The sequence below is a fragment of the Typopeltis vanoorti genome, chromosome 5 (assembly GCF_054136105.1).
Source record: "Typopeltis vanoorti isolate ZY-2024b chromosome 5, IOZ_Tvanoo_1.0, whole genome shotgun sequence".
Lineage (NCBI taxonomy): Eukaryota > Metazoa > Arthropoda > Arachnida > Uropygi > Thelyphonidae > Typopeltis > Typopeltis vanoorti.
Window position 1 is genome coordinate 161,822,813 of NC_143553.1, and position 21,609 is coordinate 161,844,421.

At 34.6% G+C, this 21,609-nt stretch overlaps 1 protein-coding gene across 2 annotated transcripts in view; it reads left to right on the forward strand.

Moving 5' to 3' along the window:
- Positions 1–21,609, forward strand: part of LOC150107013 (DDB1- and CUL4-associated factor 8-like) — a 263,903-nt gene that overhangs the window by 67,051 nt on the left and 175,243 nt on the right. For both annotated transcript variants that reach the window (XM_090393388.1, XM_090393389.1), the window contains exons 3-4: positions 15,538–15,678; positions 20,503–20,597. In XM_090393388.1, the coding sequence (XP_090249514.1) occupies positions 15,538–15,678; positions 20,503–20,597 (236 nt within the window). The remainder of the gene's footprint in view (positions 1–15,537; positions 15,679–20,502; positions 20,598–21,609) is intronic.

The window sequence follows — 21,609 nt, forward strand, 5'->3', positions numbered from 1 at the left end:
TTCCAGGGATGACCTCTGGTTCTCCCCTGATCTCCCACTATTTTCTGTAGAACCTCTCTAGCATTGATCCTATAACAACCCCTTACTAAGTTGTTGGTCTCTATCATATCTCCCCTCTTCCATCTGTCCACCAGACTCTGCAAGTTGCATCTTCTCAATCTTTCCTCATACTTGACATTCCAGAGGTTAGAAACTACCTTAGTCAGTCGCCTCTGGATCCTTTCCAACATCTCTTCGTTCTTCTGAAAACCAGGTGACCAAATCTGGGCACAATAGTTCATGTATGGCCTAATCAAAGCCTTATACAATGGAACAAGAATCTCCCTACTTCTACAAGTCAGTGTCCTCCGCATCATTTCCAGAAGCCTTTGTGTTGTCTTCACAATTTTGGCGATGTGTCCCCTAAATCTCAGATCCTTATCCACTATCACCTACATATCTCTTATTTCCTCCACCTCCGACAATATATCCTCACCAAGCATAAATTCTGCATCCCATTTTTGTTTTCCAAATTTTAAAGCCTTACATTTTGCAATGTTGAACTCGCATTCCTGTGTCCAATCACTCAATTTATTCAAGTCTTCTTGTAAGGCCACAACATCTTCTCTACTCTTCATGGTTCATTCCAACTTTGCATCATCTGCAAACAACTGAATATCTCCATCCAAATCTTCTCCAATATCATTAATATACCAGTTAAACAGCAATGGCCCTAAAACAGACCCCTAAGGCACTCCACTAGTGACTTTCCTTTTCCTGGATATCAATCCACCATACACAACTTCTTGATACCTATCAGATAGCCAGTCTCCAATCCAATGCACTAATCTAATATCCAACCCCATCTGCTCTAGTTTGACTGTCAACTTATCATGAGGTACTGTATCAAAAGCTTTTGCGAAATCCAAGTATATTACTGTGTATCCTTCTCCTCTGTCCAATGAAGCAGTCACTTTATTGTAATAAGTAAGTAGATTACTAAAACATGACCTCCCTTTAGCAAATCCATGCTATCCATCAAAGATTATACCATTGTTGTCAACCCAACTCTGGATCCTAGTTCTCACAAGCTTCTCCAACAACTTAACCACAACACCTGACACACAGATAGGCCTATAGTTTGATGCTTGAGTTCTATCACCTCCTTTATGAAGTGGCACAATCTTGCCCTCCTTCCACTCTTTAGGAACTTGACCAAGTGCAAGACTCGTATTAAAAAAATATGTCAAGGCAGGTGTCAACTCTCTGGCACATTCCTTCAGAATATGCGGTGATATATTATCAAGTCCCACAGCCTTATTTACATCTAGTTTATTCAACTCCCCAAACACCTCTTGCTCACCTACAGTCAGTCTCTCCTCCCCATCATCAACTGCTCTCAGTCTCTCTATGAAGTTGCATTTACAAGATTGAAAAACCTTTATGAACTGCTCATTAAGTATCTCCACCACACCTTCTGCAACAGCTGTCTTTATGCCATTTTCTCCAATCAATGTCATCCTTCCATAATCATTCTTTCTTTTGCTGGCTACATACTTAAAGAAGAACTCCTTAGGATTCTTTTTGGCTTCATTAGCTAATTGCTGTTCATACTTCTCTTTAGCTACCCTCACCAACCAAATCACCCACCTTGCCTGGTCTTTGTAGTCCTCATGGAATTGGTTATTTCCACTTCTCTTATGCTGCCTCCATAATACCCTTTTTCTCTGTATTGCATGCTTAATCTCTATTCATTCATTTTGCACCTACCTTATTGAACCATCTCACCCTTGGAATACATTTGGACATTGCATCTACTAGATAGTTTTTGAAAATTCCCCAAGCTGCATTGATCTCTTTTCCAGCTAACTCCTCGTTCCATGCTACACCTGCAAGCTGTCTCCTGAGCTCTTCATAATCACCCCCCCCCTTTGTAGTTCCACATATACCCTTTTCTTACAGAGATTCTCACACCCGGCAACCACCCAGGTAATCACCTCATGGTCACTCTCACCAATTGGTGGATGATTTGGCACCTCATTTACAATTACGTCCTCTGATGAGATGACCAAATCCAAGACCTTCAATCCTCGTGTGCCCTCTGTTACATACTGTCTGAGGTAGTCATCCTTCAAAAACTCAAGAAACTCATTTTCTTTGCTTCCATTTGCTATCTCATCATTCTTGTCTATATTGCCATAATTAAAATCATCCTTTTCTTATTTACTTGGCTAATTTGATTGTACATTTCATTATCACCACCATCCACATTACCTGGTCTATAACAACATCCCACCAAGAATTTGATTCCATTCACCTCTATCTCACACCATACTGCCTCAAACCACTGGCACTATTTCTCTCTTGCATCTCCACTTTATATAGACATAACTCTTTCTCTTTAATCAATAACACTCCCCCTCCCTTTTTACCCCCTCTCTCCTCACGAAACATATCATACCCTTCCATCTCTATTCCTGCCAGGATGTCTTCCTCTTCCTACCATGTCTCTCTTATTCCGACAATCTTTGGGTGAACAGATGCAATTATTGCAACCATTTCATCTGCCTTGTTTGTTACACTTCTAGCATTTGTATACAAACACAACAGCTCATTCCTGGATCTACAGCTAGTTCCACTGATACCACTCATTCGATGTGATCTCTCCATGCTCAACTGGGGACATTTCCCTTTCTGTCTATTCACTTTAGAACCCTCTTCAGTTCCAACTGTGTCCTCTTGATTCCAGGTCATCCCATTCCTTTCCTATTTACACATGCTCTCACATCCTTCGAGCATCCACCTTTCTCATGCTGTGTATTCCTGTCCAACCTGAGCCTCTCTGTTTCCCCGTTCATCTTGCACACCCATTCTCTCATTTTCCATACTCATGCCACTGACTTCCTCATTCATAACCACATCTTCTGTCTCTCCTGTCGTACTCTCCTGCTCTTCCACATCACTTCCTACTTCTTGATGTGGAATCTACATTCCAGCAGCAGTCTCTCCAAGCGATTCACACCATAACCACTCAAATGCAGTTCATTGCTCCATACAGTTCATTTCGTCCTTCAAACTCATTCCACACATTAACAAATTGTACTTCCCTCTCCTTACACATTTCATCCAACATATCATTCATAATCCTTGCTCTCCGCCTCATTTCCCTGCAGTCATACCTAGGCATCACGCTTACCATCCTTCCTGTCACACTATTCTCTTTTATATGTCTTAGCAGCCTCCTGATATCCAAGTCATTCGTACCTATTAAATCCATCAACTCCTTTGCTCGCTCCCTCCTCATATTCAATGCTTCAATCACTGTAATCATTTTATTGCTTGGAAAACATATCTTGCGCATCCTCTCATCCAGCACACCTTTAATAATGGAGTCGCCATACAACGTCACTTGCTCGTCTTTCGTTAACTCTTTTGTACCTACTTGATTTGTTTTAATCATTTTCACCTGAATTTTCTTAATTTCACTCCGCATCCATTTCATCTCTTGCCTCATCCAATCCAATTCAACTTTCAAATCTTGCGTAACATTTTCTCTATCATTCAATCTTTCTAATTTTCGAACTCTCGACTCCCACTTCACACTTTCACTCTCATCCATCCTTTTGAGTTTCCGTACTTTCGGTCCATGCATCCAACTTTTGCTTTCTGCTTTCATGTGAATTATCATCATGACTATGCTACTTGTGTATAGAGGCTGATGACTTTACATCCATTGTCTTAGTATCTCATAATGCAGAGCACACTTCCTTTTGGGCCATAATATAGGGTTAGCCTAAAAGAAATAGTTTAAACGCTTTATAAATTGAAATTTGTTTGTTACATCAGAAAGCATTTAGTACTGTTTTATAGAAAAAATTCTCAAGTTTACGACCTCCGCTTGTTATTTGTCTTCGTGACATCAGCATCACGTGAGCGCCCTTGATGTAAGTTGAGCAGTATGGCCACTAGCCAGGTGTAGAAGGCTTTCTGCATGATTGAATTTGCAAAAACAAATTCTGTTACTGTTGTGCAGCATCGTTTTACAACACGGTATGGTAAACAACCACCCACAATGCAGTCAATCTACGATTGGAGCAAGAAATTTAAGGAAACTGGTTGTCTGTGCAAGGGGAAAAGTCCTGGGATCACAGTAGCTGCTGCAACTGTTGACATGCTGAGAAGTGTTTTGGAAGAACTGGACCATCGCATTGATATTTGTTGTGTTACAAAAGGGTCAGACATAGAACACTCGTAACTTACCCATGTAAACTTCAGGACGTACTATTCAAACCATGTAAGTATTTCAGCCATGCTATTAAAACTCTTCTTTCTGTAAAATTGGAAAGTGTCTTTTAGGCTAACCCTGTACCATGCATTATGGAAGGACCGCTACCCAGACCGGTTTCAAAAGGTCTCATTAGTGGGAGCCAGATCCAGGAAGATATCAAGGTTTTATTAATGCAGCAATCATATATTTCCCATATACAAGTAGTAAAAAAAGTATCACCTTATTAAAATACTCTGGATCAGAGATAGTTGTAGAACATTTTTTTCACTTGGATACAAAGTAAATTTAACTTTGTTTGCTTACCCTTGGATATCAAAAATTAGGATTAAACAAGAATATAATTTCTTGACAAGTATGATATATTAAAAATTACAAAGGTTCTTATATGGTTATCAAAGATATCAGATTTTCTTCAATAAGCACATGCACAGGAGTTTATTTATTTATTTATTTTTGAGTACAAGATGATGTGAAGCAGCATTCATGTTAATAAATTATGGTAAGCTGATGTAAACATGTTACAGAAAAAAGGCAAAATAATTTATTAACATATGACCAAACTACACCTGCACTATACACTGCTGACATAGCTGAGAGTTCAAATCAGATAGTTTATATGGCTGTATGAGTAGCTGCGATGTGTGATTATTATTATTTCGGGCTACTCCAGGGAGTCCTTAGACTCATCGAGGGAGGCCCTAAACATCATGTCCACACAACTATTCGACATTCTCACAGTATCTATCATACCTCGCCTTAAACTCATTCACTGTCATAGCACCCACAACAGACTCTGGCAGCTTATTCCACTCATTTACCACTCTAAAAGTAAAGAACTCAGCTCTAACACCCCTGCTAACCACACTCTTGCCCAGCTTCCATAGGTGTTCCCTAGTTCTCCCACCACCAGTCCTGATCTCAAAAATACCTGACATACTTTTTAAGCAGTTCCACATGGGATATTTTTGCAGTTTCCAGTTGAGGAAACCACAAGATTTTATTCCAGATCTGCACATCAGCAAAGATGAAGATACATCATAGAAGTACTATTAAGTGTGTGTGTGTGTGTGTGTGTTCATCATGCATATCAAGGATTTAGGCCTAGCATGGCCTGTTCCAGCCTTAGAAGTCATCATTGAATCGTTTAAGAGGACGTCCTGGTTTTCTTTTTCCTAATGGCTTGTATTTTAAGGCTTGTTTTGGTAATCTTTCTGTTTTCATTCTTTGAACATGTTCCATCCATTTATGTTTATATTTTTTAATTTTTTCTATTACTGGTTCTTGGTTTAATTCTTTCATAATTTCTTCATTTCTTTTGTGATCAAATAGGGTATACTTTGCAGTTTTTCTCATAAACCTCATTTCTGCTGTTGTGTGTGTGTTAATTTTAGAAATTATGGACTTTACAACCATGTTATAAATAACTATTTTAATTTCCCGACGTTTCAAACTTCATATTAAGGTCATCATCTGGAGTATATACAAATATGCAAGGACAAACTGAGCTACGTTTCACACAGTAAGCTAAAGAAACAATGATTTGATCACCAGTTATTCTACTGGCATGACCTCTAGTGAAAAAAAAATAAATACAGATAAAATTAATTAATTATTTAGAAACTGCATCAAAACTAAATTCTATTTAAGATAACATGAGAGCAACATTCTTTCTTATAGATAGTTTTCTTACAGTAACAATGATGTCCTATTTTTAACATTACAATAGTTATGTTAGATGTAATGTTAAAAATAGGACATCATTGTTACTATAAGAAAACTATCTATAAGAAAGAATGTTGCTCTCATGTTATCTTAAATAGAATTTAGCTTTTATGTAGTTTCTAAATAATTAATTCATTTGTAATTTTATCTGTATTTTTAAAAATTTTTTTTTTTTTTCACTAGAGGTCATGCCAGTAGAATAACCGGTGATCAAATCATTGTTTCTTTAGCTTACTGTGTGGAATGTAACTCAGCTTGTCCTTGTATATTTGTATATACTCCAGATGATGACTTTAATATGAAGGTCGAAATGTCGGGAAATTAAAAAAGTTATTTATAGCACGGTTGTAAAGTTCATAATTTCTAAAATGAATGCTGATCACCGTGCAATACTAAAAGAAAGGATGTGAGTGTGTGTTTGTGAAGCTTCTGGTTGTTACTTGTATTGCATGCAATAATTAAAAAAGGTGTTACAAATAATGTTCAGATTTGCTTATAATGATTGAGCACACCACCATGGACTATCTTTCTTATGAAAAAAAAAGTGCCTTTTTCTCTCAAAAAAAAAAGTTTTTTTTTTTAATAATATAATGATTTATTTTTAAACTATATTTATTATTAAGAGAGACCTCCAGTAAGTCAGGGACTCATCGAGGGAGGCCACATACTAACCACACCAGTTGTCATACATGTTCTTGAATTCATTTACACTACTTGCACACAAGACATCCAGTTAGCAATCTATTCCCATCATGTCCACTCTATGAGAGAAAAATCCAGCCCTCACCCCATCCTTGATAGCATTTATTCTCAACTTTCAAGGATTCTATTGCACTCTCCTTTGCATTCTCTCCACTGTATCAGAATCACAGCAGAAACTAGGAGGCCGGAATTGCATATAATAGTCCAGGTAAGATCTTATCAAGACCTTCTTAAGAGTCAAAATGACTTTCTTTTCTTTACATATCACTGTTGATTTCAGTATACCAATTATCTTCTGAGTTGTATTTGCAATTTTTTCCATATGACCCTTGTACTTTAATTTCATATCTACTGAAACAAGATCCAGTATACTCCAAGATCCCTGGCTTGATCAGTTTCTTCTAGCATAATCCTGGCAATATAATATTACAATATTTCTCCATGGAATGAAGACTTATCATAGGTATATCATCCCAAAGGAAGTAATTTGTATGAGAAAGGAAGTTATAATAATAACTTCCTTTCTCATACAAATGAAGTATTTTTTACTTAAACCTACTTCCTGCTGACCTTTAATTTCCTTACAGACATGATTCAGGAACTGAAATTTCCTCTCAACCAACTATTCAGATCCTTGTATTCATTAATACATGGATCTGGATTCATTCAATTTATATCAATCTAAGACTACTTATCAAACTGAATATAGCTGCATTTGCTCATAGCAAATTTTAAATGTATCTTTCTTCTATACTCTTTCATTCTTCTAAGATCATTTTGTAAAGAACATAGATCATCCAAATGATTGACTATGCTTCTCTTCCCAACTTTACATCATAAGCAAAGGGATAGGGATAAATTTTATATTTGAGATTCACAGTTAAATTGTTTTCTGTATGAAATATAAACAATCATTCCTTTTTACATTCTTCAAAACAGGGAAATGAGCTAGAATAATTCTCGTAGACAGGCTTATACGTTGGTTATGCATTATTAAAACACTTAAGGAATAGAACAACGTAGTTAAGGATATAAATTAAATTAAATTTTAATAAATATTTTCCAATATTTCGGCAACGTCACGTTGCCGAAATATCAGAAAATATTTATTAAAGTTTAATTTAATTTATATCCTTAACTACGTTGTTCTATTCCTTAAGTGTTTTAATAAGAGCTAGAATAATATACATAATTAACAAACATAATACAATGGTTTCATACATTTAGTTGTTTTGACCATAACAGAAGAAGACAAGAGAATTTGCTAGCATACCTGACTTGTAGACTCCCCTCCAAACACCATTTTCTGTTATCTGCTACCCATCTCACTAGATGAACATAAATATCTGTTTGGCAGATATTAATCAGGGATTTTTTTGCAGAACACTGTGCTGCTGTCAAAGGCTTTGCTAAAATCCTGGTCTGGTCATTACTTTGATCTTTTCTGCCTTTGCGACTTCATAAAATGTATGAATTATCATAATTGATTTTCCCTTAATCAAATCATGTAATGCTCTTATTTATTATTATTTAGCATATGGGGAGAAATACAAGAAATTAATGAGCAAAACTATATACAGACTGACAGTTCAGTTAACCAATTGGTGGCACTATATGTCATCAGTGACATGATGCATAGTCTGCACAGCACCACACACACAAAAAGGTGACTGTGAAATTCCCCATAATGTAATAAGCGGACACAGTGGCCTTTGTAATTGAATCCTGGAGGTTTGATAATTGGATCTGAAATCATGTATTTGTTTCTAGTTTGTTCTAGAGTCTTCTCCATCAATCCTACGGACATCATCTGGTATTTCGACAAACCATATGAGAGACCTGGAGGTAAGGCAGTGAGCTGGAGAGATACCTTGATGTATATATAGGAAGATACACGTTATTTTTGATTTTCTTTATTTCTCTGATGGTAGCTTCTTTTTTTTTTTTTTCTGAAGCATGGAGAAGTGACATGGAAAAGAACAGGTAACCATGGGAGAGGAGTAGATCTTAAGGTACTACCAGAGATGTCCTCATTGTTTATTGTTAAGCTGTGTGTGTGTGTGTGTGTGTGTGTCCGTCCGTCCGTCCGTCCACAAGAGTTGTGTGGGGACTTTGGCTCCAAATTGGCAAACAGCACTCTGCAACAAGGAAAATCAGGGCTGCTGTTTTGAGTTGAGGCATTACAACCCAAAATTGTGCCTCTCAGCTTGTTTATGATGATGTTCTTGGCGGATATCATTAATGTAGTTTTTTCAAAATGTTTTCGGTAAATTAGATTACAGTGAAGTGTGACACCAAGGTAAGGGGTTACCTTCATGGATTAGAGTCCTGTTGCAGAAGTTTATTTTTAGTTTTCTGTGAGCCTCATGGTTATTTAGGTGGGAAGCAGAAACAACAGTTTTGCTGGGATTAAGAGATAATCCCTAGCTTTCAAAGTAATTTTGTAGTGAGCTCAGATTTGTTCATTGTTTGTTGTTTCCTCATGACTTTGGAAGGTACTGTCTTGGGTGGCGATAGCTATGTCATCAACCTAGACAAACTTTCAACTAGCTGTTGGAGGGATATCACTTGTGTACAGGCTGAATAAATCTGGGATAAGGACATATCCTTGTGGCAATCGATCTTGCAGGATAAATGTTCTGGTTTTTTGTAAATTCAGATGAACTTTTATTTTTTTATTGGAGAGCATTTGGTTTAGTCACTGGGAGAATGTGCTGCATTCATGGAAGTTAAGAAAGGGATAAGAACATTTTTCTTTCACAGTCCAGTGGAACTGTTTGCCTGTTGTGAAGGGATGCGTGCATCTAATGTGGATGAGTTTAAGAGAAAGTATGACAGTTGGTATGGGCAATCTGTAGCCTCTCTACATGAGTCCTTGACTCCCTGTAGGTCTCAGATAATGATGATAATAATAATAACTAATAAAGAGATTCAAAGTAAAAAGAGCGTATGAATAAAAAAATAAGACAACATAAGGAGAGAATTTTTTTATGGTGATACTAGAATTATTTCACAGAAGAACAACCAGATTTTGTTTCCCCTTGTGTAAAAATTAATAATATAAATTATATATTTAGTTTAATCCTTTATCCAAGTGTAAGCAAACAAAGTTTGCGCCTGAAGTATTTTCAGGACTAGGGCAACTCGTGGTAAAGGTGGTATAAGTTCTAAAGATTTAAACTTGCTAAACTAATCTTCCCTTATACAGTAATTTGTCAAAGTTGAACATTTTCTTTAGCATATGTAAACAATAAAAAATTATGGAGCTCAGAATACTTGCAATCCTCTTTAAATGCTATTTAAAAAAATATTTTGGATATTTTTTTAAATATCCAAAATATTTAAAATTTTTAAAATTTAAAAATTTAAAATTTTAATATTTAAAAATATTTTCAATAAATATCAAAGCTCAGATATTGTTTGGTGTTGTGAAAACGTTTTAATAATTTTGTTGTCAATATTATAGGCATTTTTGTTACAACTAGTTTTTATTTTTCATTTGAAAATGAAGTGAATAATAAAGTCAGCTGTTTCCTGTTTACAAGTAACTTAATCACTGAAGATACTTCATTTGCATACTTTTGTTTGCTCTTTTTAGGTAAAATAAGGATTTAAATGAGAACATAATTTCCTGTCAAGTATAATTTACTTTCCTTCTCTGCAACAAAAACAAGTATGGAAGAGAGGAAGATTGCAAGATAAAAGACTCTGAATGTCTTTCTTGCATAAGAGAGTTTCTTCTTGCCTCAGTTACAATAAAGAAATATGAATAACATTATGCAACATCTGTGTCCTCTTAAGGATCATGTGGTTAGGGACTTTCAGGAAGAGGTGGTGATAGAGGCAGACTGAGTCTAAAAATATTGGTTGTCAGGAAACAAAGGGGGCCCACCCACAACTATAAGGCTATCCTTTAATTTTTATAAGAAATAAAATTTTCAAAAAATACAAAAGTAGAAAAAAAGGTACAATTAAAATTTTTGCGAAATAAATGTATATTGTTTAGTAATTACAGTGTACATATATTGTACATATTACTGGCAGTATATAGTAGATACTAAATGTAAATACAGATTTTCGTAATTGAATTTGTAAATTTTTTTAATTTTAAATAAATGGTGGATATTTTTAAATAATTTGCTTGTACTGAACATTTTACACATTAACAGGTAGTTCAAAAGCATATTTCATGCAGTCCACTATATTAAGAGCAATCATTTGAATTCACTAGATGACTGTGTGAGTCTGTCAATAATTGCTTCTGCATCCAGTTCATCTAACAATTCCTTTTCAATGGCAGCAACATGTATGATTCCAAGTTCTCCTCAGACAGTGAATTTCTTAGCCTTGTCTTTATGATCTTTAGCTTTGAAAATATACTCTCACATTGGACTTGAGCTGATAGTGTGCAGATGACTTTATAAAGTTCATAAAGGTTATCATATGTCTTGTCATGAAGTTTGTTGGACGCCAGAATTTTTAGCACACACGATGGGCATGTGTTACATATTTACACTTGTTGCAACTGGAATCCATGTTCTCACCATCATTAAGCAATAGCTTTAATATATCAAAGTTTGAAGCAAAAGAAAACAATTCCAATGTTACTTGATCTTTGCTGATTTGTGGAGACAGCTTAATAATACCTTCCAATGCTTCATCTTCAAGGCCCTTTTCTGCAGTAGTTTTAAACATTGCTTGGGTCCAAGCAGGATAAATCTTTATACGTTTTCTGTTGTACAAAGCGTGAATCTAGTGACTGGACATGTGGTCCATTATTAGGTTAAACACATTTACTCGAAAATCAGATAGAGAATCTGAGGAATTTCCTTCATCATCTATAAGCTCACTTGCCATTCTTTTCTTCTTCCTCTGCCTCTTAACTAGCAATGCTGTTTCCAAAGAGTCAGTTTCCAATGTTTAATTTTCATCCATATTCAACTATGAAATCTTGCTATTACATTTATTTACAAATTCCAGTGTCTTGCCATGAACGTTATCAAATGTTTTGTCTGTTTCTTCAACAAAGTTGAAGGAACAGACAAAAATAGCTGAATTTATGAACTCGTGCAGTAAACATATCTAAATCACTTGCCTGTAAATAACTTACTGTAAATAAGTAAGTAGATGCTGTCAATATTGTTTCAAACTTTAGATGACTGTGAAGTAAAACATTTGCTTCTTGTTTTGTTTTTGCATCAAACTTGTCTGAATCTTATATCATTGATAAGCATGTCAATAGATTTACAAAAGTACTGACACAGCATCATCAAAATGTCCAAATATAGTTGTTGCTGCATTGGATTCTCCTGACTATCTTGTCTCACCAATTAGCTTTTATCATTTCATTTTTCTTGTCCTAGATGTTTTTCAACAACTCCTATCCATACAGCCATTCTCGTGTATGATGTTTTCACAAAAGTTGCTAAATTCTGGAGAAAATCGAAAAAAGAAACTGCAGACACACAACATTTTGTTGTTTCAGTTATTGCCAAATTCAAGACATGGGCATAGCACCATATATGAACATGTTGATCAGCCACATCAGTAATTTTACTTTGTAAACCATTATACTGGCCATGGTAGCTTGCAGCTCCATCTGTACTATCAGATAAACATTTTTTGGGATCAATTTTGATCAATTGATCAAAAAGTCCCTGTTCTGTACCATCATTACTTGGCACAACTGAAAGTAGTCGCTCATCAGATAACACCTTTAAGCACATACCGAATAATAATGCTAAACTGATTGATAGATGAATTAGCTTGTGTTGAATCAACTTGAATAGAATAATATTTTGCTTGAGAAACTTCACGACTAATTCTTTCTTTTATCATATTCTCCATAATTTGGATTAACATGTTAATAGTTGTTTTACTCAGGTATATAACAAGTCCACCACAGCCTTTACTTTGAGCCTTCTCTTGTTGTTCTAATCGTTTGATTCTTTGTGTAGATTTGTTTTGTACTGCAGAAATGTGAGCTGCCATAATGGGGTCATATTTTGCCATCAACTGCACTGTAGCTAAAAAATTGCCATGATTCAGAACTTCATTATCCAGAGTGTAGGCCAATTCATTTCTGTGACCTCGAAAAGGAATTGCTTGCTTGCCTAACACCTTTATGATGTCTATAATCCTCATGACAATACTCCTCTACTTCGACACCTCTTCTTTCTTTTTAATTAGGGAAGATGCAAAAAAATTATCTAAGGTGCCATCATTAACCACACTGATAAATTGCTGAACATTTCTGACATGTGTTGTTGTCAATTTGTGTAAAGCCAAGCTCTGGCTAATATGCCTGTAATCACTAAAGCAACGTACAAATGGTATGGATTACAAGTGTTGGGATACTCAAAGGCCAGGCAGTATGAACAATATAAGCACCTATTTTTGTTTTTTATATATTAGCCATTTTCTTGGGACTGAGTCATTCTTAATTTTCCTCTCATACAAACAAGCATCAAATAGCAGATTATCAAGTGGTTGAAATGGATGTTCAGCAAAAAACTGTTTCAGATTTTCTTGTGATGGATATTGGAAGATTCCAGCAGTTGATCTTTCATTTTCTTGTGTAGGTTCATTTATAGGATGTGCTTCAGAAATCATGTCATTTATGCCTGAAGGTATATCTGATTCCCTGTAACTAGTTGAAGCTATGTATTCAGATGTTGCAACTACAGGTAGTAAAGATACCAGAACAATGAAGCCAGAAGAAGTACTGGGCCTGGGTTGGTGAGTAAAGGATGCTATTACATTTGTCTCTACATTCAAAGTAGCTCTTTGCTGTTCTTGTAAGAACAGGAAACAAGTCATTTCATCATCACCATGAGTATTGTTTCCTGCTTCTTGATTATTTGTTGCAGAACTGTACATTGATGTGGATGGTGGTTGTGGTATTATAAAATTTGTAATAGACCGGCATCGCATGGCTGATTCCTGCCTTTCTGCTTCTTGTCGCTCTTTGTGTTTCAATAATCCAAATTTATGCTTTTTCTTTTCCATGCTGGTAGGGGTAATATTTCTGAAATTAAAACTTAATTAAAAATAATGCACATTGGGAAAAATGAACATCTACAATTACAATTATGTGGCAAGAACACATCAATGGAAATATGCTTTATAGATGTAACTATTATTAACAACAATTTTAACAATCACAGTAATTTTAACTATAGAGTAAATAAAAGGTATCATTAAAATGAAAAGCCAAATGGCTAGTTTTCTGGCAACTTAATAGAAAAGGTATCATTATTTATTGAATTTGCATTATGCATATATATATTATTATTATTATTTGATACTGCAGCTTAAATATATTTACTATCTAGTATTTTTATTGTATTTAAATTAAAGGGCATAGGGCCACAGTATATAAAAAATATTAATTAAATACATTTTATAAAACACACAAAACACAGCAAGCATGAGGTGAAGAGCTGACAACACACACTCAGACTGAGGTCAACGCAATGAGAAATATTTGCTGTCTTTGCAATGTATGCAATAGCTTGATACAAAGTTAACTCCGACTGCATGTCACAATCCCAGGCTGGGATTCCCAGCTAAGCTTCATTGCGCAGTCACAATATTAAAGATCCAAGCCTATATAATGTATGTATTGGCCTCACATAACCCAAATCAGAATTATTTTTTCAGAGTTATTTATTATATTCTTAAATATAAAGTATCCTCAAAAAATGATTTTATAATTTTTTTTTTTTATTAAAATAGTAATATCACATGAATTTTAGTTGCATACAATAATAATATTGGAACTTCTATTATATTTTCAAGCTACTAAAAGATCATTAACATTTTTAACATATTGTCTAATGTTTAAGGGGGCTCACTTGCCATTGGACTAGCTTACATCCGGCTGCATGTCACGATCCCAGGCTGGGATTCCCAGCTAAGCTTCATTGCGCAGTCGCAATATTAAAGATCGAAGCCTATATAATATATGCGTCAGCCTCACATAACCCGAATCAGAATTATATTTTCAGAGTTATTATATTCTTAAATATAAAGTATCCTTGAAAAATTATTTGATTAAATTTTTTTTTTATTAAAATAGTAATACAACGTAAATTTTAGTTGCATAAAGTAATAATATTGGAACTTCTATTATATTTTCAAGCTACTAAAAGGTCATTGATATTTTTAACATATTGTCTAATGTTTAAGAGGGCCCACTTGCCATCAGGCTAGCTTACACACTGGCCAGTCTGCCACTGTGTGGAGAGGATCCAAAGCAAGTGACATAGATGATGGCAGGTCTGTAGAATGCTCCTTAATAGATTGAAGATTGGTGGGTTGCAGCAATTGGTTGATAGGGAAGAAAATGGAGATATAATACAGATGTATATCTGTATTATATCTCCTATTATATATATCTACTATGAAAACCTGTAAGTAATTTGTATAAATTACTTACAGGTTTTCATAGGATAGATACAAAAGAAATTTTTCCAGTATACGACTAGAGACCATCCCTAGACATTGAACAAGAATATGGTTAGCAAGGGGGTGAGGATTAGAGTTTTTGCTTGGAGAGATTGTGGGAGGCATTAATGCTGAATGAGTCCAAAGCTGTTTGCAAATGTCAATGCTTGGTTGAGTGTTTAGGGCCTTCTTTGAATTCCATGGAGTTGCTCATGTAATAATAATGATAAAATGTTAATTGCAGTTACATCTAACTGCTGTTTGACCTATGCTTTATTATTTAAGAAATTTCTTCTTAGAGTATGCTTTCAGATAAGTAGATTTATAATTAATTTTTACATAACTGTATAGGAATAACAGAATGGATAATTGTTATATTTCATTTTTCAAAAACTTAGGCAAAATTCATGCCTCTAAGTGGTGATTGCCACATTGTCAGTTGTGCTAGAGATGGACAAGTAAGAATTGCTGAACTGTCATCTACTGGAGTGTGTAAAGCTACACGACGGCTTGCCCAACATCGAGGTGCTGCTCATAAGGTATCAAGCTAATGTTGTATTTCTTTGCATTTTTGTGTGCACAGTTTTCTAAAAGGAATTACATCAGGTTTGTAATAGAATGATTTGGTTGATAGATGTTTCATTAGAAAAATGCTTTCATATGTGTAATTGGTGATAATATTCCAACCATCTATCCTCATTGCTTTTTCTGTTGGTCACATAATTAGCATGAAATGTCACTCCTCTTTAGGTACACCACCATCATCCATATGCATTTGCATTTGTAGGCATTGTATTTTTTGTTTTTTAATATATTGTTCTGGATTTCAGGACACCATTAAAAAAAAAAAAAGTAATAGTTATTTAAATAAAGTCATGTCAGGAAAGCTCTTCAAAAGAAAGAAAATTTTCTAAATTTAAATTGTTATAGGAGAATGATTAATTAAAATTTAGCAGCTAGTGTATCCAGATAGACTGCTAGCTTTGCCAGTCGGGTCATACTATCAATGCTATGATCACCAAAAGAGATATTATCAACGAACAGTTAAAACAAAATACTACAGAAGAAAAACAGAAAGAAGTTAACAGAATTAACTCAAAAAATTGAAGATGAAATTTCAAACTACAAACAAAAAAATGGGAAGAATTCTGCAGTAGACTAGATCCAAGAAAAGACTCACAACACTGGAATATCATCAGATTATTAAATAATGCAACACTTCCAGATACTGATCACTCTTCAAACACAATCTCCTTAGGAATTAATACTGCAGTAACAAACAAACAGATGGCAAATATACTAGCCAAACAATACCCTAAAGGAGGCGTGGCCAACTTCATTCTATACGAGGGCCAATATATGATGAGTGGTAGTATCACAGGCTGCACACTTTTTAGACAGAACTTAAATAAAAATAAACTCTGCATTTTTTTCAAGGTAATAGTTATATGTATTGAATTACTATATTTGTTAAATCATTTTACTACTGGGAGAACAATATAAAATACTTGATTGATTTAAATATAAGCTGTTAAATTATGAAATGACCTGTTTTCTTCACAGATCTTATGTTTCTTACTCATAGTACACAAAGGCTGAAGTAACTGACCAGGGGACACAAACTGCAACAATAACACTTTTAACTGTGAAACTGAGTCTCTGAAATTGATCACTGTAAGCAGAGCAGAGCAAGTGACTTTCAATGATGCGGTACTCTGGAGCACATAGAAATCTACCATTCCCACTACTATAACTCCATTAACTCCACACTTCCTGGAATACAGGTAAACTGCCAAAAATCTGGAAAACATCAGTCATTATATCCTTACTAAAACCTAACAAGAACCCTAGGAAATGTAAAAGCTACATACCAATAGATTTTTAGTAATAGTAAACTAAAGTTTTTATTCAAACACGGTAGTTGTCTCCATAATTTCCAAAAATGCATTCGGATCACCGTGCAAGCCTAAAAGAAAGGCTACATACCAATAGCTTTGAAAAAGAAAACCAGTCTGTCCTCTTAAACAATTCTACGATGACTTCTAAGTCTGGAACAGGCCACGCTAGGCCTAAATCCTTGATACATATGATGATGACCAGTAGCTTTGACTAGTACTCTCTGTAAACTAAACAAAAGAATAATACATACTAGACTTATGAATTGGCCCTTAGAAAACGAAGTACAGAAGATCAATTATTTTATCTTTGCCAATCAATCATAGATGGATTTCAAAAAAAAAAACCACCAAAGAAGATAACAGCAATATTTTTGGATCTCACAGCTGCCTACAATTGCATCTGGAGACAAAAGTTAATAAAAATTGCATACGATATTGGAATGAAGGGGAACACATTAATTTGGATTTCAGATTTCATGAAAGGAAGAAAAATGAAAGTAAAAGTTAATGGAATTTATTCCAACAAACTTGCATCAAACTTGGGCTGGAGTCCCACAAGGTTCTGTCTTAAACTCACTCCTATTTTTCATCTATATGAACAATATCCATCCTCCCATAATAAATAACAGAAAAACAGCATGCTATGCAGATGATATAGCAATCTGGCATACAAGCAGTAATCCTCAACAATCTGAAAAAGTCCTAAATAATTCAATAAAAGGCTTAGAAAGATGGACAAAGGAACTTAAATTACAGATAAATCTAGAAAAAACAAAATTTAGTATCTTCTCCATTGATAGAAAAGATAAACATAATTGCAATCCCTAAATCAAAATAGTATATAATACCAAAATAAGAAAAACAGTCTCCAAAATACTTAGGCCTAACCCTAGATACTGAACTGAGATTTGCAACTCATATTACAAATATATCTAATAAAGTTCTTAAAAAGCTTAATATCATCAAAAGGTTTTGTGAAACAAAGTTGGGTGCAAAGCTGAAGACACTCAAAACTATGTATACAGCACTCATACAACCCACTATGGGATATGCCTCATCAATTTGAGCTCCAGCTTCTACTAGCTCAAAAGAAAAACTTGACAGAGTACAATCAAGAGCAGAAAAAATTATTATAGGTGCAGTCTCATCCACAAATAATTTAAAAGCTCAACAAGAGTTGTGTGGGTTTCACATACTAGAAGACAGAAGAAAACTCTCCATAGTTAAATTCACTAACAGAATCAAGAGCCAACAACAGGATCACATCTCATTTAGGACTCTCAATGCCTAGACAAGAAAATCTAGACTAAAGAGATCCACTTTACAATATGATCATGAAATTAGAAAACAGATCAACTTAGAGCACCTGTCCATTGAAATAAGCAAAGAGCCATTATTTTCCACTTCTTCTTAGCCATTTTCTGTCCACTGTTGGAAGGAACTGGAAGGCCTCTTCCAGTTCCTTCCACCTTTCTCTGTAGTTGGCAATGGTTGACCAGTTTTTCCCAAAAAAATTTGACATCACTCCACCTTCTTTTAGGACATCCTCAGCCTCATTTCCCTTCTTTTGGAATCCAATTCATCTTCTCTTCTGAATATATGTCCAGTCCATTTCCATTTTAGTCGCTTGTGGTGAAGAATGATGTCACAAGTGACTAAAATGGAAATGGATTGGCTTCTTATCCAGGAGTTTTGCTGCTTATCTTTTAATGTACCATCAGCTTTTCCTAGCATCAGCTTTTCCATTTTTCTTTGAGTTGTTGCTAGTTTATTCGTCAGTGCTTTTATTAGAGACCAAGTTTTGCAACCATATGTGATGACTGGAAGTATGCACTGGTTAAATGTGTTCCTTTTTAAACAGAGTGGGACATCATTGTTTTGAAAATTGCTTTTCAATAATCTGAATGCACTCCAGGCAAGTTGAACTCTTCTATTTATTTCCTTTTGGAGTCCATAGTTTAGATCAATGAGATGACCTAAATATGTATTTGAAGAGACTCTTCCAAGAAATTGTTTTCTATTATTATGTTTTTTGGTGTTACAAATGATTAAACATGATTTTTTTTTTTCTATATTTTTTTAGACCAACTTTTCTGCTTTCATGATATAGGTCTTCTATCATTATATTAAGGTCTTCTGGAGTGTTTGCAAAAATTATGATATCATCTTCATATCTTAGGTGTGTTAAGTTTCTGTTATTAATTTTTATACCAAGGCTTGTCCAGTTTAAAAAAGAAGACATTTAACCAGTGTATACTTCCAGTCATCATATGTGGTTGCGAAACTTGTTCTCTAACAAAAGCACTGACAAATAAACTCAAAGAAAAATGGAGAAGTTGATGGAAATGGGCTGGACATCTATCTAGAAGAGAAGATGAGCGATGGACCACCATACTAATGAACTGGATTCCAAAAAAAAGGAAACAAGGCTGAGGACATCCTAAAAGAAGGTGGAGTGATGAATTGTCAAATTTTGTTGGGAAAAATTGGTCAACCATTGCCAAGAACAGAGAAAGGTGGAAGGAACTGAAGAAGATCTTCGTCCAGCAGTGGACAGAAAATGGTTGAAAAGAAGAAGAAGATGGAAGAAAACTAGTGTGCTATATAGAAGTCATTACTAGTTGGAGAGAACATTTTTAGTCGGTAATGGCTTTGAAGCATTCTTTTAACCTCAAATATGACTGCATTAATCTGCCAAAAATTTAGGAGACAGTTACTATTAGATTGACCTTCAAAACAACTGCAAAAGCTTCTTTACTTTACAACATTAGAGGGTGGATTGTCTTTTGCCTGTTACACTTTGAATTGTTTCATGTACTCATGTCACATGTATGTTGTAGCATGTAGTTCTGCTCTGAAGATGCTGATTTGAAATCCAGTGAAATATAAGCTAGTTAAATAAGTAACTCTATGATTTGTTGTTTTTTGTGTAATACCATGAAAAGAGATGGTTAATTAATTAACCAATAATTAATTCATTATAATTTATTTGGTTGATAAATGCCTTGTTACATATTATCCTATTGAAAGTGATATAACCACATGCAGAATAAATGGTAAACATGAGTGAGTATACTTAGCAGTAATATTCAGGTAGGCCACAAGCCTGGCTCCCGCTATCATTCCTGCTTAAAGTTACCGAGCTCACAACATTTGTTCATTACTGCACTTGCTTGAATGTAGACAGTGTTTCTCAAAGGCACTCTCCTGTCTGTCAGCTACATGTCATTAGTCATATGTTACATATGAAGATTCCATTTAGCATGGGAATGCTTCTGATATTTTAGTCACTGAGCTTATCACATACTGTAACTGAGAAACCTCATTGCTAGCAGAAATAATCCAGTAGTTGTAGAAACTTAACAGAATATGAAGTTACACATCCTGTGTTAATTTTTAGTATATCATCTCATCATTTCTTTGTATTTATTTGCTTTGACTTTATATAATGTTATTATTTTTAAGCTTGCCATTCAAATGGACTCTCCACACACATTCCTAAGTTGTGGAGAAGATGCTGTAGTATTTGAAATTGATCTTAGAGAGGGGAAACCAGACAAGTAAGTTTGAACAAATTTTGTATAAGTTGCATACATTTTTATAGACAGATAAAAGCTTGTAACTAGCTAAAATCTGTTACTTCTCTCCTTTTAAATACATGTTTAAAAGTAAATCCCTAGTTTTTTCATGCATGTTGAATCATTATAGGAAAGCTATTTAAGAAATATGAATTTGAACTGTTTCAAAATAATAATGCATTTGCAATTTTCAAGGATACTATATATTTTTAAAGAACCACAAACATGGGTGTTAGAATTGCCTCCTTAAAGAGAAAGCACTTGTCCAAAAGTGCTTAAAGAAAAAGGTGGCAATTATGGTTGTTTCTTGAATAGCTTGAGGCTGTAGTCCTTATGAAAAGTGTGAGTAAGGCTGTTTCCAAAGAACAGAAATAGATGGAATGAAAATGGATAATGATAAGTTAATTTGAAACTGAACTGTGTATGGATGTTGGCCAGCAACTGCATGCAAATTCTATGGGATTAAAGGAAAGGAAAGTGAGGAATGATGGTGACCAGTTCATCAGAATGCCATTTATGAAAATGCCTATAGAAAATTAATAACTTAACACATATAAAACCAACAGTAATAACTTTAATGAATTAAAGGTACAAATATTTCTTACTGAAAGTAACAGTACATCATCAGTGTAGAACAAGAAGTTAAAGGAATGGAATACAAAGTACAGAACAGTCGGTGGATTACCAATTAAAATTGTTGCTGCGTGCCCAAACATTAATATTAATAAAATATTATTAAATAATTCTTAAGAACTATTTCATTGATAATTGCATAAGATAAGAATCTCCCAAACTTTTGGGAGAGAGAGAGAGAGACAGTCATTTTGATTCAAATTTGGCCGATGTAAAAGGGCTTTGCAACTTTCTTTGAAAAGGCATTCATATTTAAACTTGCATCTGTGGAGAAGACAAGCTTTATCCCACTGGATATTATGTTAATGTTAATTTTAATTATGCCACAGGTGCCTCTAAAGATTAGGCCTATAGAAAATGC